This window comes from Peromyscus leucopus, chromosome 2 (genome assembly GCF_004664715.2).
Source record: "Peromyscus leucopus breed LL Stock chromosome 2, UCI_PerLeu_2.1, whole genome shotgun sequence".
Classification (NCBI taxonomy): Eukaryota; Metazoa; Chordata; class Mammalia; order Rodentia; family Cricetidae; genus Peromyscus; species Peromyscus leucopus.
The window spans coordinates 101,482,307-101,501,754 of record NC_051064.1 but is presented as its reverse complement, the minus strand read 5'-3'; the positions used below and the strand labels follow the sequence as shown (position 1 = coordinate 101,501,754).

Genomic DNA, 19,448 nt, shown 5'->3' with positions numbered 1-19,448 from the left:
CATGGATCAGACACTCTCTGTCACTCATTTATTCCACTACTGAAATGCAATGTACTCCCACAAAAAATAAGTTCTGTGGCACCCACCTCCTAGAACTCAGAGTTTAGTGAGGAAGACAGATATTAATCTAACAGTGCCATTGAAAGCTATATTGTGCCAAATGCTATAAAAGAATAAGGCAGAGCCATGTACTGGGCTAAGGAGTCAGGTACAGCTTCCAAAGGTGACAAGAAGTGAAATCAGAAGGCTTAACAGCCTTCCAAGATTCTTCTGAATATCAAATGAGGATGCATTTGAAGCTTTATCAAGAACTATGCCACACACTCTGCCCTCAGTAAGCTCTGTTACCATGTTACTGTAATTATGTATACTGTCCAGTTTTATGTCAACTTGACACAAGCTAGAGTCACCAGGGAGGGAGCCTCAATTGAGAAAATGTCTCCATAAGAGTCTGGCTGTATTTTCTTAATTATGATTACTGGAGGAGGCCCCAGCCTAGTGTGGGTGGTACCAACTATGGGCTGGTGGTCCTGGGTTCTATATGAAAGCAGGCTGAACAAGCCATGAGGAACAATCCAGTAAGCAGCACTCCTCCATGGCCTCTGCATCAGCTCCTGCCTCCAGGTTCCTGCCCTGCTTGAGTTCCTGCCCTCACTGCTTTTGATGTTGAAATGTCATCATAGAACTGTGAGTGAGATAAACCCTTTCCTCTCCCAAGTTGCTTTGGTCATGGTGTTTCATCACAACAATTGTAACCTTAACTAAGACACCATGGAATGAAGAATGTAGCTTCAAATATGGGGACTGGGGATGAAATTGCATCCACATTGCTTGTCATGAAGGGAAACAATAACCAACAGAAGTTTCCAGTTGGGAAGAGAAGATGGGAGGCAGTAAGGGCTTAAACCAAAACTGAGAAGAGAAACTAAGAGGTCAGCCTTGGGCAGAACCTAACACAGCCTGGGAGTTCAGCTCTCAGAACTGCTCCAGAATTGTAAATAGAATGCCGCAGAGAGGTGAGGCTCTAGGAAACTTTCTTATCTGAGGGTCTTTAGGAATAAGTTTCTATCTATCTGAGGGAAAAAGACTTACACATGATGTGAGAGTCATTTTTTTTTATTCTTCAGCTCTAATCCTCTTCATTCTCATTTTTTCTCTTTTATAGCTCTAATTCTCTACAGCTCTAATTCCTTCTAAGTTCTAACTCCTCTTAGTTCTCCTTTGTTCTACACAGCTATATACACATTCAACAGGAGGCTTTTTGCAATAATAAAAAAAATTTACAAAAGCTACATCTGAAGGTCATAGCATATTCCCTGAGTAAATGATAATGAACGGAGCCATTTACCATGGTACTTGGCACTTTTCAAGACAGTGGCCACTGGTCTGTGTTATCAGCCAGACTTGGCTAGAGAAACTAGCATAGTATTTTTGTGTTAATAACCTTGGTGAGACATCTGCGGCTCTGTCCTTGTGCATATCTGTAACGTTTTAACTTATGATCCATTTACAGAGACAGTCAGTCTAGTTTGAATTTGTTCTGAGGCCCAAAACCAGCCAATAGTATGTGGCTATCTTAGAACTGAGAAGAAATTGTTGTTTTCTTTATGCCAGTCTGAGCTAGTGATAAAAAAAACAGGGTCTAAGTGTCTTACAGTCTTTGTGGAACAACAGGTCTAGTTATGAAGGATATCCTAGTATGTTTTCTATATATATCAAAATTATACAGCTTAATGAGAAATCATCTTCCTGACCATCCACAGATATATGTGCCCATAAGATTGAGATGTAATCAAGAGATTACATGTATATATTACATGAAAATGCATGGTAATGGGAAGATTCCACAGCTGTTTTTGCACATATGAAATTACAGATAGAAGCAACAGTTTTCAGAGTCAGTGATCCCATAGCCTTGCTTGAATGGGGTTCTTCTCCATCAGAGAACTATTCATCTGGTGGGTTGATATCTGAATTATCAATTGCTATCTGCTATATTTGCATCATGGCCTGCAACAGCTTGTGACAAGAACCTAACATTTCATTTTGTTGAGAGGATTTACAGGGTTAGTGGGAAAAATTCAGGGCACCTCTTTCATAGACAAATGCAAATCTGAGTGGGAGACAGAAAGAACTGAAACAGATCCAGAAGTCATTGTAGAATATGTGAGGTCCCCATGTCCTTGGTGATCCTGAAACTCCCAACAAACATGTCTTTCAGTTTTGTATGTAAGGCTATCCCATACTGTTCTAGTTTACTTTCTGTCTCTGTGACAGACACATGACACAAAGCAGGGGAAAGGATTTCTTTGGCCTATACTTCCAGGTCACAGTCCATCACTGGGGGAAATCAGGTCAGGAACCATGCAGGAACTTGAAGTAGAAACAACAGGAGAATACAGCTTGCTGACTCACTTGCAAGCCTCATGCTTAGCTAATTTTATTACACAGCTCAGGATCATCTGCCCAGTAGGGTGGGCCCTTCTACATCAATTAATAATTAAGACAACTCCCCACAGACACACCTATAGGCCAATCTGATCTGTCCCTCAGTTGAAGGCAGTCCCTCAGTTGAGACTCCCTTCTCAGTGACTCTAGCCTGTTTCAAGTTGACAGCTAAAGCTAACACATCAGTTTCACAATATCAGTGCATGTCATGGGGGCCGGGGATCCTGCAATTCTGATAACAAGAGTATTGTCAATAGCTAAACACTAATTCGGTCTATCATCTCTTAATTCTTGTTTCATAAATTTTAATTAACATTCAAGCAACTTTGATTAATTTACAATTATAAGATTTTTTACAATTGGTCTCTAGTATGCCATGAAATATGTTCAACAAGGCAAGATAAGGCATCTAAAATCCAATGCCTCACACACTATGCAGTGGGTACTGGGTACAGTAATTAATTCTTCCAATAATATGAGCAGTACTTACTAAGATTATGTTAGTAAGCATCCTCCTTCTCTTCTTCCATATCAATCACTTGGTGCTAAATTCAGTGGCTGCCTGCTTCTAGTATCCTTATCTCCACAGAGGCATGTCACGGTTAGCCACTGAAGCTGAATAAGGGAAGCCTTCCTGAAACACTGCCTTAGAAGCTCATGGAAATGTTCGCTGGAAACTGCCTTGCTGGGTCACTAGGCAGGTGCTATCCCTCATAAAATTTTTAATTATATGTATGTGTAGATATATGAATTTGAGTGCAGGTGCTTACAGAGACCAGAGTCATTGAATCCCCCAGGAACTGAAGCTACAGGTGAGTGTGAGCTGTCCAGCATGGATGCTAGAAACCAAACTCAGGCCCATTTAGTATGTACACTTAACTGCTCTGCAATCTCTTAAGCCATCACATTATTCTTAAGTAAATTCATCAGCTCCCATGACTGTAGTGCCCCTATCAGTAGGTTTTCAAAAGGTGGTTCTTGGGTCTGAAGTGGTAGAATTAGCAGAGAATTATTTAGAGATACTAATGTTTAGGTCCTCCTACATCTAAGGACTCTTGAGTCTGTGGGTAGGACTATTAATCAATGCCTTGCCAATCTTCCTTCACAAGAGTTTTTGATGAACTCTGAAATTTGAAAGCTAGCTAGATTAACATTTCTCAAAATGTAGGTCATTAAACAAATCCAATTATAACAACACTTAAAAACCAAAAAAAAAAGGTATAAAAAAAGAACAAAATTCATCACATTGTAAAGCAGTATTTGTGCAACTTTTGTCTCAAATACACATGCATATTTCTACACAAGCATCTGTACCGTTATCATGGTTTAGACATTGCATGTCTTTCAAAATCCCATTTGTTAGGGCTGGAGAAATAGCTCAGTAGTTAAGAACACTTGCTGCTTTTGCAGAGGACTCATGTTAGATCTGTGCACCCACATGCTGCTTCATTAACATCCATAACTCCATTTCTAGGGGATCCAAGACCCTCTTCTGAATTCTGTGGACATCAGGCATATATAGTTGTGGTACATACATTCATAAACATAAAATTAAATAAATAAATCTAAAAAACAAAAGTCCCATTTGTTAAAGGCATGGCAGCCAGTCTACAGCCTGTTGGGAAGCTCTCTCTACAGTCTAGGTAGGAGCTAAAGTCAGGTGCTGAGGGTGTGCTCATAAAGGATACTGGAACTCAGGTTCTCCTCTTTCTCTTATTCCACACCCCTCAGGTGTCTCATTTCCTCGCCCTGACCTCCCTCTCTTCTATCCTCTACAATTTGACCAACTCTTGAGTCAAATGTTCCTAACTGATGAGCTACACAGACACGGGCTCAGATCAACAGGGTGAAGGGACCTAATCAGAAAAGAAGCCTTTTCCTCTTAGAAGGTGACTTTCTCAGGTGTTTTCTCACAGGGATGGACAGTTAAGAGGTTGATGAAGGGCAGGGTTTCAGTTATTTTCAACTATCTGAAGACTGCATGAGCCACACTTAACTCCATGTCACAAGGATCCTATCTTAGTCTCTGAACCATTCTACTTCATGTAGTCTCGTAAAATGGCCTGACTTTTCTCATACTACTTTTTGTATTTTATCTTCTATTTAATTTTTACTTCCACTGTATTTTACTCAATGCCAATCACTATTAAAGTAGCTTATTATTTGTCACTTTTCTCCTTCATTAGAACACTAGCTCATGACAAAACACTCTCAGCTACTTTCCCACTACTCCTCAATAGTATCCACTCACGTATAACATCCATCCAACAAACCTTATCTACATGAACTCCAGAACTAACTAACAAAGCCGTCAGTGGGCTTTGCAGTCCTGAATCTCATGTCTGAGATCTTTCTTATAAATCAGCACTGCCTTGTGAAGCAACAGTTGAATTTGAACCATGAACTTCCAGCACAGACTTTGGGAATTGTTATGGAATATATTTCATAAAATGTAAATAATTGAGTTCTGGAACAGTAAAATTGAGATAAACAGTAACCTGACTGACTTTTAGTTTAGGCCAGATGAGCAAAATATTAAATTTGTAAGAGTTACAGAATAAAGAAAACTCCTGAGATCTATTCTAAATGGAGTGCAGGATACCAGTGGCTTAGTTTGTCAGCAAGGTGTGTGAGCTATTCAGCATTTCTGGAGGTTAACAGTGAAATCAATTGTGTAAGATGAGAAGGGTGGCCGGGTGGTGGTGGCGCACGCCTTTAATCCCAGCACTCAGGAGGCAGAGGCAGGCGGATCTCTGTGAGTTCGAGGCCAGCCTGGGCTACCAAGTGAGCTCCAGGAAAGGCGCAAAGCTACACAGAGAAACTCTGTCTCGAAAAACCAAAAAAAAAAAAAAAAAAAGGATGAGAAGGGCGTAAACACTGAGAATGAAAAACATCACAGACAAAAGAAATGGAGAGAAGAGTCATAGACACATGGATATGGATTTGCTGGAGAAACCATGAAATAAACGTTCCTGTATTTAAGAGAAATTACAAATCTTTCAATACTTAGTGTAAACTGGGGTCCTTCCTGTCCTCACTGACGTGTGCATATGGGTGTGTGCACACAGGACTTGGGGAGGATGCTGCTGTCCCTCAGATCTTATGGCATGAAAGTGGAGTGAGCAGTCCACACCACTTAGTTCCTTTGTCTGGACTGTAAGGCATTTTAAGCAGCAGCGAAGCTCTACACAGTGCCTGGGTGGGAACCCCATTCGTACCATTTATTAACTGTATGACTTCGACACATTCCTTTATGTCTTTGAACCCCAGTTTCTCTGCTCTGTGTTGAAAGTTGTCACAGCTATCACACTGCTGCCATATAAGTAATGCCTCAGAAAGAAGCCTGGAACATGGTAACCAGAGTACTTACTAGGCACTGTTCTTCAAACGCTTTTCTGCCTGTTACAACAGACCTATGAAGCAGAGTACTGTAGGGCATCCATGCCCACCGATAAGCAAACGTGAGCCACAGATGGGTCAGAATTGGCATTCTAAGCAGCTGCCTTACTATCTGTATGAGAACAAGAGAGTGAGCTCACGCTTGTCAGCACCCAGAAGGGGTGCATCTCCAGGAGACGAGGCTGCTCTGCCACTATGTGCTGTGTCCCAAACCTTCATATACTCCAGTATGCTGGTGACTCCACCAAGGGAAAAGGGGCTGTTGATTCATTTCACAGCTGATACTGTTTCTACACAGTGGATCACACTCAATCAGGCTTTGTTAACTAGTGAAAATGAAGCAAGACAAAGAGCTCTGCAGAGTATACATCGTACTTTCATAACGCTAACTTGCCTATCGGTTACATTTTAATATGTCATTTCTATTTATTCCTGCTTATAGAAATAATAAAGAAAGCTTACTAATCATGAATAGCAACAGGAAGAGGAAAGCCCTTTGGAGACGGCTCTGTGGCTCAACGAAGCCTGTTTACGATGTTCACCCTGCACCATCACCACACGAAGCACTGACCACTCTTAAGAAAGACCACGTTTAAGGCCACATTCTAAAAACTGCCAGAGCCCACGTTCAACTCTCAATTTTTATATAAAATTACTTTTCTCTATTATGGTAGGGAACAATTTTAAAGTAAGATACAATGTGTAATTTCAAAGGACACAAAACTCATCCTTGGAAATGTTGGTCAAGAGCTTTTTGTACATTCACAAATTGCACAGCACTGTCACTATCTACTTTTTATCCCACAAAAGAAAGTGTATATATGGCACCCAAGCTTAACTGTACATACTGTTCACGCAAAAGAAAAGTGACTTCTTTAAATAGAGCCTCTAGCAAACCTCTGCCAAATGTATAGTTGGTTCAACTATTGCAAAATGAAATCATGAAACAAATTCCGAGTGCCTCACATGACACAGTGAGTATCTGTGCTTCCACACAGCATGTCAGCATTCTTTTCAAGGACAGCAATCAAGTACTGGCACCCATGCCCAACTTACATTATTAGGGTTAGAACCCCAACTCCCAGGACTTAGCATTTTTGTTTTACAATCAATTAGTAAAATTAAAGCATTGTGCAACTTGGCTTTCATAAGTATCCTTTGTTAATTTCAAATAGAAAAGCGTAGTAAATAATAGCCACAGGAGATTTAAAGATAAAAACTTTATTTTTAACACTTGCTCATGCACATTTCTGAAGACCTACAGTCCTATATTTGTGATTCACAATAGGTATGACAACATAATTTAATAAATTCTGCATCTACCCTAAATAATGCAAAGGAACTCACTGTCGGTCAGGGCAAATTCTTCCTCGCTTTCCTCACTGTCCACAGATGGAGCTCTGTAAGGCGGAGGCAGTTTCATTGGAGGTGGAGCTGTTCCATGCCTCTGAAGATGCAAAATTCAAGAAATGGGTTAATAATTTTCATACAATTCTCTTCTTCAGTGACAAAAATGCACACACACACACACACACACACACACACACACACACACACACACACAAATAGTCTGGTTGCAGCTGACTTCGACCATAACACAAGAACTGTAGAATAAATATAATTTATTTCCTCTAGTTCCTATGATTTTATAAAAGTAATTTTATATAACTGCAGCAATGTAACAAGTAGAAATTCAAAAGCACAGCTTGGAAGAACACTGCCCTGCTTAGAACACACTTCTTTCCCCATGAAAAAGCAAGCCATGTACATTTTCTTTAGAGTTTGTAGATGATCATACACATTTAATGTTAAAAGGGAGGTGGTTCTAATGAATAATTATTTCTGAATAAGGATGCTCTAAATTTATATAGCAAATAACATAGTACAACAATGTGACTCATGTAAATAAAGTGAAACAAAATTCTATTGCCAAATTACCTTCACAGAATGAAGACATATTCTTGAACGTGAGAAAAAATAAAACATGCCAAACTTTGCAGAGATGCCAGCTACCGCAGAGTAGGAGCTGAGATGCCCAAGCCCTTCACAGCATCCAAATGACTAGATTAGGATCTGCCTTCCTACATGACTTCACTAAAGTGCATTCAATTATGCTTTACCTGACAAAACCACTAATGTAAGGCATACCTCTGTTGAGTGGACACTGGCCCATTATAACAAGCCACACAGTGAACTCCTCCAGAATAGAGGGCGCTACCTGGGATTCATAAAAGAAAGCACTACCACGTTCTTTGAGTATAACGTTAATGAAATCAGTGATCATATGTGTGTGAAAATACAAAATATTAAAATGTAAGAGTGATGAAGAGAAGTCAAATGTGAAACATTTATTAAGAAACAAGTAAGGGGGATGGAGAGATGGCTCAGCGGTTAAGAGCACTGGCTGCTCTTCCAGAGGACCAGGGTTCTATTCCCAGCACCCACATGGCAGCTCACAACTGTCTGTAACTCCAGTTCCAGGAGATCTGACACCTTTACACCAATGCTCATAAAATAGTTAAAAAATTATTAAAATTTAATTAAAAAAAAAAAGAAACAAGTGAGAATGTGACAGCTATAGTCTTCAAGTGGAAAAAAGGTGATTGAAATGAAAAGTCAAAATCAAGTGACACCGCCCCCCATCCAGCGCCAAAACACCCCTTCTTTTCTCAGAACAACATCATCCAACGTCAAAGATGATCCTTCAAACAAGGACAGGGGCTGAAAGTGCCATTGAGAGCTAAGAATTCCAGCTTATTTGATTGCATTCAACACTCTTGAGAGAAGAACACAGGTAAGCACATCCTAACCCATGCTGGCCTGGAACCCAACATCTCTCTGCTTAACTTTCAAGTCCAGGGATTAAGGTGAGCACCACACCAGTCCTCCAGGCACCCTCCTGCTGCACATTAAAGAAGGGTGTACACACGACCAAACCCTCCAGTGAGGAGAAGGCTGGAGCTCCCAATGCTGAAGAGGCCAGGAATGACAACACCATCAAGAAAGAGAACAAGACACACCAATGGCACCTTCTACTTTAGTCCCAGGCAAATGGTGACCTCCCTAAGTATTTGCTAGTTGTCTAAATAACTGCCTTTATTCATGCTGTTGCCTGAAAGATAAACTTTCAGAAAATGACAGTGATGGGAGCAATTCTTTTTGTTTTTGGAGACACAGTCCAACATGTTATAGCCCAGGCAGGCCTCTAATTCTCTATGTAGCCAAGGATGACCCTGAACTCCACCTCCCAAGTTCTAGGATTTCAAGCATGTGCACCCTAACCACTGCAAATGATTCTCACTTGACAGCAGTGAGTATCGATTTTATGTGGCAGAGAGACAAATGGTTTGTTTTATGAAAAACAGCACCAAAGTTACAGCTTTCTTGTAAGGCATGAACTAACTTTGTATCTAAATCTGACTACTTAATTCTCTTCTATTTCTTGCACCAGGCTCACCATCTCTTATTGCTCTCACTAGTGAGTTAAATAAATACTTGGCACCTGCACATTTTGCATAGTTTTCTGAACACTGTTTAATTTTTTTTTTTTTTAAATTATACACTGACAGTTTTGGAAGTCCCACTGAGATGCTCAAGGAGACCCACCTTCCAGAACTAATTAAACAGAGATTCCTTGGATATGCAATTCGTGAGCTGTTTAAACCCATTTATTTAATTTTTTTTTTTTTTTTTTTGTGGCTCACATAGTAAATTCTGAGAGGCAGAACTCTATCACTTTTTTCTAATTCTTTGTGGTTTATTTCCAAGTCTCTGTGTGTGCTTTTGTTACAAGGTTAAGTCTGATCTGCTACTCACTTGGGCTGTAACTTAGCAGCAGCAGTAATGAATGGAGTCTGGTTTTTGCGATTATCAGGGAGGACAAGGCCCTCCAAGCTGGCTCTATGGGGACCACTGGTTGACAATAGACAACATGCCTATTAGTTCCTTGTTTGATTTCATGCTAAAGAAACAGTTCTCTGACAAACAGATAGGCGGTCTGCATTTCTTTGTCTGCACAGAACACAGGGCTACTCAGTGAGACAGCAGCTAGAAGCTGAGTCTCTGGAGGAAAGTTCTTGCTGCTCATTTCAATGTGTTTTAACAAGGCCTAACAGTCCCGAAAGTGGAAACAAAAAATAATCCTTTTCTCATTAGTTTACAAACTAGTGTTATTTAACCATTATCTGAGAACCTTTATAAGAATCTAATCATCTGAGTGTGCATGTGGAGGCATTGGGGCCCTGTGCATTTGAGTTCAGGAGTTGTGGAGGCCAGAAGCCTGGGATCCTCCAGGTGCTCTAGTTGTAGACAGCTCTGAGTGGTCAGACATGGGTGCCTGGAACTGAACTCAGCTCTCCTGCAGTAGCTCTACATCTTCTTAACCCCGGAGAAACGTTTTTATGTGAGAATCCAGATTCAAAGACATGTGTGCTAGATGTTCCTATAATCTTAGCATTGGGAGACGGAGGTAGTAGGATCAAGGCCTCTCTGAGCTAGACAGTGAATTCAAAGACAGCCTAGACTACACAAGACCCTCTTAGAAAAAGAAGAACAAGCAAGCAAACAAACAAAAAAAAAAAAAAAATACAAATCAAGATTCACATGATCAAAGTGATTTGAGAATTCTCTCAACAAATTCCCAAACAGTAATATTATACAAACAGCAATCTGATTATAAACTGAAATAAGTTAGAAAGCAATACAATCTCACCAGCAAAATGCAGCATTTCTAGGGGAAAAAAAATCAAAGTTTTATACTTTTCTGGATTATGAACATCAATGAACAGAAATAATTTCATAGAGAGAAAAATATACTAGGCAACTAAAAGGTGAGATGTGGAAAAAAGAAAAAACAAACATACAAACAAACCACTCCCCTGGCATACTAGATTGATTGCCAGGCACCAATAACTGAGGAGCAGAGCATGTAGGGATAGACAGACTGACTAAAGAGCAAGCTCAGAAGTATGGCCTCCTCCTACAACTCCAGCCAGGACAGACTTGCACTATAAATCCTATTTTGCCCACCAAGTCCTATTTTAAAATAATGAGCCAATTGCATTGATGGGGTAAAAAATGAAGACTCATCCTACCTGATACCATACCCTAAGATAATTTTTAGGTTAATAAATTCTATTAGAACAAATGCAGGAAAACAAAATGGGTGATTAATTCTAACTGATTATGAAAGCAATTTTTTCCCAGTAGAGATAAATTTTGATGTGAATCTTCTTAGGGAAAAGCAATATGTAAATGAAAACTTCCAATTGTGAGCAGCATGCTCTGGGAATGGCTAGCCAGTCTGCAGAACCAAACAGGAAAGAGAGCCACAGATGTCCTTGGCTGTCTTCACGGGCCACTTGACCTATACCTCACCTGGTCCCTGCTTCATCGTGTCAAGAACCAGGTTCATACCCAGTAGAAACCCACAGGACACCTGGCCGCTCTCACCCACCACTGTTCAGCTAGGCACAAAGAAACCAAAAGCAGTCCTCAGAAGCTGGAGAGGCTTGGCTTACCTTTGCTCTTCTTTCTTGAGTGTCTTGATCCTGGTTCCTGGCAGGTGGTTTGCCTTTGTTATGCACACTTGGGATGACCTACCACCACCAAAGAGAGGGGGAAAGAAGGAAGGATGAGCAAGCTCAAATGTCTTTTTCTAAACTTGGTGTGATGGTACACACCCATAATCCTAGCACTTGTGAGGCTGTGAATGACACAGTGAGTTCAAGGCTAGCTTGGGAGACACAATGTTTCAAAAGAAAACAAAAAGTGTGAATGCCTTTAATCCAGCACTCCAAAGGCGGAGGCATAAGGATCTATTTGAGTAAGTTTCAGGACAACCAGGACCACATACAGCGTGTATGTGTGTGCGTGGTGGTGGTGGTGGGGATGTCCCCTTCTCTTCCCACCTTCCTGATTAGGGTGGTGCAGGTGAATTTACTCTCTGCAGCTCAGGTTGGTCTACAATTTACTTTGCACATCATCTTCTCAGTTGAGGATAACAGGTGAGGGCTGTGACGGTGGGGGCCATGCACTGGGCTTTGATACATTCCTGTTTGTCTGTTTATTAATCAGTGCCATGGCTCATGCCATGCTTGGCACTGAGCAATCTCCAGCCTTTGTTTATGTGTTTTTAGACAGTAAAGACTTAATGAACCTGGTGACTTCATCTCAAGGTAAATATATGAGAAGTTCAATTCAAGGCAATCAGTAAAAGTAGGTAAAGCAGGGAAAATATGCATTATAAAATCATGTCACCAGAGCAAATACATTAAAGATTTGTGTGTAAGGTGAAGACAGAGAAAACTACAAAGTTAGACCACTGTCATTTAAACATCTCATTCTGCAAAGGAAATTGCAGTGATGACTTAAGTGAGATGCTAGAACATAGGCATCCTCATTTATTTGACTTCAGAACTCCCAGCAGAAATATGTTATTTAGCAGATATCATGGATTGATAATATCTAACTATCACTATTAGCAGAAGGATAAATTACAAATTTATTCCTACTATCCAATGAGAGAAGGAATTGGATGATATTTTTTGTAATTTCTGTGGTTGGCAGATGGGTCTGATACATAGTTGCATTCAATAAGTATTTATAAATGAATGAAGTTTAAGTTTTTTTTTTCATTTTATATATTTATTTTATTCTTTATTGTATGAATGGTTTGCCTGCATGTTATGTCTGTTTGCTATATGTGTGCCTGGTCTCCATGGAGTTCAGAAGATGGCACCAGATCCTCTGGAACAGGAATTACAGGCAGCTGTGAACCACTGTATGGGCACTGGGAATTGTACCCAGGTCCTATGCAAGAGCACCCAGTTTCTTAACCACTGAGCCATCTCTCTAGCCCATGAAGTTCAATTTTATAAAAACAATTTTAAATTTTACTGATGCTGATAGCATAGCTTTCTTATTTTGTTTGGTTGATTTTTTTTTTTTTTGTTTGTTTTTTTGAGATTAGACCTCACTCATTACTCCAGGGCTACTTAGAACTCTGTGTAGCCCAAGCTGGCCTCCAGTGTGTTGGTGAACCACCATGCTCGGCTAAAGGTACACCTAGGAGCTGGCTCGTTCTCCTGGCTCTCCCTCTGCAGCAGCTGTCTCTGGCATGTGGCTGCTACTTCCAAATAATGTCTCTTTGGAATGCTATCCATGAGACACCTTAGGGAAATATAGTATTTTTAGTGATTTTTTTTTTCTAGTCCTAGAGATTGAATCCAGAGCCACGTTAGACACTCTACTCCTAAGCTATACTCCTCACCATTAGTAATGGTCTGGAGACACTTCAAATTGCCAACAGAAATAATTATCACATAAAACCTAGTGGCTGACATGAAAGTAGGGGAAAAAAAACCCTTTTTCAGAAAATTAAAGGAACTGCCTGTCTAGAGAATATTAAAAACAAACAAACAAACAAAATTAACCACTTTGATCTAAATGCAATTTTTTTTTTTTTTGGTTTTTCGAGACAGGGTTTCTCTGTGTAGCTTTGCGCCTTTCCTGGAGTTCACTTGTAGCCAGGTGCCTCGAACTCACAGAGATCCGCCTGGCTCTGCCTTCCGAGTGCTGGGATTAAAGGCGTGCGCCAACAACGCCCGGCAGATCTAAATGCAATTTAAAATGAAATTTTATTCACTTTTACTATAACAAATTAAGAATTAGTAAGGTCTTAGAAATGTTTCACTTCAATAAAAGCAACTGTACTAAGTTCTTCAAAAGACCTACTTTTATTCATATGTGTGTGTCTGTGCATATGTGTGCATTCGTGTCCATGTGCACTTGTGTCCACGTGTCTGTGCCACCATGTATATGTGTGTGCGTGTCTGTGCCCTCACAGGCTAGAAGAGGGTGTTACAGGCAGCTGTGAGCTGCCCACCATGGGTACTAGGAACCAAACCTGGGTCCTCTGCAAGAGCAACAAGTGCTCCCAGCCTCTCTCCAGCTCCAGCGATAACTTTTTATCCAGCCAGAGCTTCCGCAGGAGCACTGTGCTCTGCGCCTCTGTCTTCCTTACATACACTAACAATCTGCTAGAGTACAAGGTCACAGGCTCTGGGCAGATGAGTCTTGCCAGGATCCAGAAACGGAAAAACTGGGGTCTACTTCCGCCCATGACAAAAGCAGGCAGAGACAAGAGGCATGCAGAAGCTGTGATCTGAGCGGTGCCAGCTGCTTCTCATGATGTCTACATTCTGAATAGTGAAGACATGGTACTGTGTATGCTAATCATTGCAAACTCAGGAAAAAAATGCTCACCAAAAGCACTACCTCCTATAGGAAAATAGAAGACCATGCATTTCACGTAACAGTGAAAAATGAATTTATACGGTTAACATGGAAAATGTGCATGCACCAAATGAAGGGTACCGTTCTAAAGCCACATGATAAGGAAGCACAGCCAGGGCGCTGGAAGAAGACAGCACATCACACTGCTTCTGGGGAAATTAGATGATCTAGTACGTAGCCGTACTCACTAAGTGCTTAGAGATGAAGTTCAATTTCAATTTTAATTCTTAATGATGCATAAGGGATGGCTGAGGAGGTGGCTACAATTTCAAAAGGTTTTTTTGTTGTAGGAAGTGGCGGTAGAGTGGGGATATGAGAAAATACACACAATGCTACTATCAAAAGTACTTACGTTATTATATGGAAAAAAATTGCCTCGGCATAGAAACTTTCCAAAGAGAAATGCAGTATGAAGCATAGACTCTGATCACAAATGAACAGTTGCTAGGTGACGTAAGTGCTGTACACAGAGCTGGGATTCAAAGGTTCACAGAAAGGGATGTGTTCATGCTGGTGTTTATGTAGTACATGAACCACTGTGTGGCTGACAGTATTGGGAAGTGTTTCAGCACAAAAACACTTTTACAAATTAGTCCTTTGAGTGGCACAGCATTAGGAAATCTTTTAAAGTTAAAAATTTAGTGTGAACTGGTCAAAATGTTTAAGATAGCAGGTAAGGTGGGTCACACTTGTAGTCCTAGCTATGTGGGAGGCCGGAGGGTCAGGAGTTTGAGACTAGCCTGGACAATTCAGTAAGACTTGGTCTCAAATAAAAATTAGGGGCTGAAGGTGGAAGGTCGGGGAGGGTGCGTGCCTAGCATGTGAGAGACTCTGGGCTGATCCCTCGCACTGGGGACTAATTTCATAAAATTCACTTTGGAAGGGTGGGGAGGAGTAGCTAGGAGGACAGCGCCATCAGGCATGAAGCCCCAGAGTTCCAGGGTTAGTTCTGCAAACTGAGAAAGCAATGAAACCGTGAGGTACTCTCTGCGTCTGCCACCCTCTGCCTGAGGACTTGTGCCAACATTCAAGCCAAACCCTTTAGCAAAGGCATAAAACTTGGTTTGTGTCACTGGCTCAGGAATTACTCTGTGCTGACCCAGGTTAAAAGCAGAGCAAGTCAGCCTGGTGACCAACACCATCAGTTAGCATCCACTCAAGGCTGGAGGCCAGAGGCTACAGTGTGGCAGCCTGCTCTGCTTCCTGGACCAAGTGGCATGGGCATGGGAGGTTGTAGAGGAGATGCTCCTGTTTTTATAGCCAAATTTATGTCATCCATGAAAACCCTCATATCTCAGCTCACTAGAGAAAGCTGCTAGAGGCCTGACATTTTTAGTTGAGTCTATAACATATTCAAATGTTCTAAATATTTTTCAGCAGGGCACTTAAGGTTGGCCACATAATGTATATCCTGGATGACTCATTTTCACTCACAATTGTTTCTTTGGAAGTACCATTTGGCAAAGAATTATCTGGCTAAATTTCCTACTGATCACAGTTTTAGGAATAAAAGCATAGTCACAATGACATTCTCAAGATTATAAAACACAGGTTAAAAATTGGAATCCAAAAAGCCAAATTGAATCTCAAATCATATGAAAATGGGAGGATTTTATACAGTTCACTCTCTCAGTTAGTCTTGCTGGGGTGAGGACGGAAGGCACAGTGGGGGTGCATGGCCAACAGCAGAGCTGCCCACTGTGAGCATGGTGGCCGCCCACGATGCAGAAACTGCTCTCCTGCATTCAAAGCACCCCGTCAAAGCTGGGGTGCTGGGATACCTGGTGATCCACTTGTCCTGTTCTCCACACAAGTATTATCATCTGTATTCCCTGAAGGACTACATTACAGTACCGAGACACAGGAAATACTGTTAGCTATAGCGCTTTTCGACTGTTCAGAAGTACATATTGCTTCCATTTCTAGGATGTAAGCTATTGGGAAATATACAACCTGCCACTGACACCTTAGTGTCAGAGTTCCAGTTCCATTGAATGAGCAGTTACTATACCACACAGCACCGACAATGTTTCCGTATTTACACGATTCACACATGCAAACCCCTGATGGCCCCTCTACAGGCTTTATACCTGACCCCTTTTAACTTCAAAATAACTAAGAAAAGTGTGGTAGTGTGTCGCTGTGATGGCAGAGATGGCAAGCAGGCCAGGAGGGAACAGAGTCAGGACTGCGTGATTCTCAGGCCTGTTTGAACTAATGTACAGTGTCATGACGCAATGTTGGCCAGCAGATCAAAACTGGGCCTAAAAAACGAAACTGAAGGAAAAAGATAACTCTGTATTGAGTTAATACTTTTTCTATCAGTAAAACCAAGGAACAGTGAGAAGGTGGAAATACTGGGAGACAAAGGTTAGCAGAGGTGAAAAGAGTAATTGTGTTGAAACAGGAAGCAGAACTGACCCTTGGGGTGGATGACAGGCTCTGTACCACGAACACCACAGGGTTTCCTGCATTCTTGATGGCCTCCACGGCTTCTGCATGGGAGGCATTCTGCAGGTCTATGCCGGATACCTAAAACACAGAAGATGGCATTCTGATTAGAAAGGCACCAGATTGTGGACAGATTAGCTCAGGTTCATGTGCATCATCCTGTGTGTGAGAAAAGCCAGAACTAATGAGTGAGACCACAACCAGGAAGTAGAAAGAACCATGCATGGAATGCTCTACTGTTTCCCACTCTGATAAGAAAAATAATGTCTCCCCCTGGGGCAAAGAGGACAGTTCCAGTATAACAATGGTCTCGCTCTCAAATAATGACCCTAACCTGGGAGCTGGTAAGGTTCCATTCCAGTGACGTCTCTGCAATAGCACAGGGCAATATGTAACAGAAGCCTGATTCTGAGTGGGAGTGAGGAACCTTCTGAACTTTTACTGTCTCTCCGTAAACTATTATTACAATCCAGAAACTGAATAGTTCTCAATTGGTGTAAACAAAAAGAGCATCCAAACATGTACAGGTTCTTTTACTAAAAGTGTTTCTATCTGCTTATTATGGAAACTGAGAGAGCCTAACTTAATAGCAGGCCCACAGTTCTCAAAGAGCACAGAACCAGGGCTTCAAATCCAGAACAGAGAAATGCCTTAGTTGTTGGGGTGGGTTTTAGTCAGGAGGGAGGTGAGTGCTTTGTTTTAAGGGCATAAAGAGCAGGACTGAAGGATGAATTCAAGTGTTCTCCTGACAGATGCCATAGTTCGAGATGGCAATGGTTGATGGTGGGAAGCTAGGGACAAATGGAACTCTGACACACTGCGACACCAAGTCCTGGTTCTTTGTGGCTTTAGAATGAGAAAGCAGGAACTCAAGTGGCTACATGGATGAAGACCTACTTCTGAGAAATAAACCCTAACTTCTTAAAGAAGTTCTTGTTATATATCTAAATATTTTATGTAATTGCTTAAAGACATCTATTTACAACATACAGACAGAATTCATCATTGGCTTACATAAAAACAAACCAAATAAAAACTTTATAGCAGCAATCACAGGAAAAGAGCAAATGATTCACTACAGTTGACACAATGCATAAAAAAACTATGATGAAAAAAAACTAGCAGATAAGGTGAAAAAACTTATTTTATTTATTGATTTGATTTATTTATGTGAATATGCACACATATGTGCTGGTACTCTCAGGGACCAGAGGAAGGCATCAGATCCCCTGCAGCTACAGCCATAAGCCCTAGTGTGGGCAGCCTGATGAGGGTACTGGGAACATATCAGGTCCTGTGGAACAGAAGTCAGGGCTCTACTGAGATATCTTACTTCTGAGACATCTCTCCAATCCCCCAATTCCTAATTTATAGAAGATAAGCAACAGACCACCAGAAAGCAAGTAGAAGGCATGCTAAGAGGCTACACTGGAGAGGATAAGCACATGGGAACACACATCACTAAGCTAGGACAGAACTGCAAACTGAAACCACAATGAGGTATCACTGTATACCTATTAGAATGCCAAACTGGCAACACCATCACCAGATTGAGAATGTGGACAAACTGGATCATTTACTCATGGCTTGTAGGGAAATAAAATAGCTCAGTCACTCCTGAAAATAATTTGATAGCACTATTCAAATTTACAAATGGATTTGCATAAAGACTAGCAAGTAGCATTTGCACATTATTCCAGAGAAATGAAGACTTGTTTGCATTTGGTAATTATACACTCAGTTTGGTGATACACACTTGTAATCTTGACAGGAGGTGAAGATGGGAAGATTGGGAGTTTAAGGCCAGCCTCAGCTACAAACAAATTGGTTCAAGGCCAACATGGGCTACATGGAACTAGAGGTATCTACTCTGGAATCATCCAACAAGCCCAATGCACATATCCATTCAGATCTCAGAGCATTTTTAGTGTTTTTATGTCCATTTAAAATTTATGTCCCAGGGCTGGAGAGATGTCTTAGAAGTTAAGAGCATTTGCTGCTCCTTCAGAGGACCTGGGTTCAGTTCCAAGCACCTACTTGACAGCTAACAACTACCTGTAACTCAGGTTTCCAGAGTATCTAAAGCCTTTTTCTGTCCTCTGTAGTCTCCTGTATGCACAAGATAGACATAAATTCATGCAGCAATGACATACACATAAAAATAATAAATAATGAGCAAATCTTTAAAATAAATAAATTTGTTCCCATAAAACTGAACACATTATGAACATGGATCCATCCTCTTCCATGGTTAATTTCTTTCTGTAGACAAGATACAAGCATAAAACCTAGAACTTGCTAAAGATTCTGGGAAGCAGGTGTCCACCTGGTCTACATGCAACATTATGCTAAATCCTTCAGTCAGCCTTTAGTATTTGACTTGCTCTCCCCTCACAAGCTAAAGAACTTCATATAGTGTGCTTATGGTATACAAACTAAGGCGTCACAAATGGACGCTACCAATTCGATCCAATTATATTAAACATGAGGTTTGCCAAAGCGATTCTTTTACTCATTCAAACGTTTCAAGTAAACCATGCTTTCAACATCACTTACCTCAAGTATTTTATCCCCAGTTTTAAGAGCATTGGTTTTGCCTGCAGGACTATCTTCTAACACTTGTTTGATGAATATACCCTTGAGCTCCTCTCCATTCTTTAGGCGTTTTATAACTGTTTGTCCACCAACAATGCTGATGCCCAGAGACACGCCAGGTTCTCTAAGAATCTCCACACTGTAAAAGGGACAAAGAAAACACTCTCATGAACAAGGTAATTTCACTTGCTATATTGTCGTTGTAAGTGTTCCAGCTATTGCATAGCCTGTGGCCCATGTTTTATTAAAATTTCCTAATG

The 19,448-nt window shown here is 40.9% G+C and overlaps 1 protein-coding gene across 1 annotated transcript in view; it reads right to left on the bottom strand.

Moving 5' to 3' along the window:
* Patj (PATJ crumbs cell polarity complex component) overlaps positions 1–19,448 on the bottom strand; it is a 332,069-nt gene that overhangs the window by 184,593 nt on the left and 128,028 nt on the right. Inside the window, 4 exon segments of the mRNA XM_028870280.2 lie at positions 7,195–7,294; positions 11,367–11,444; positions 16,564–16,674; positions 19,150–19,327. Of these exon segments, the coding sequence (XP_028726113.1) occupies positions 7,195–7,294; positions 11,367–11,444; positions 16,564–16,674; positions 19,150–19,327 (467 nt within the window).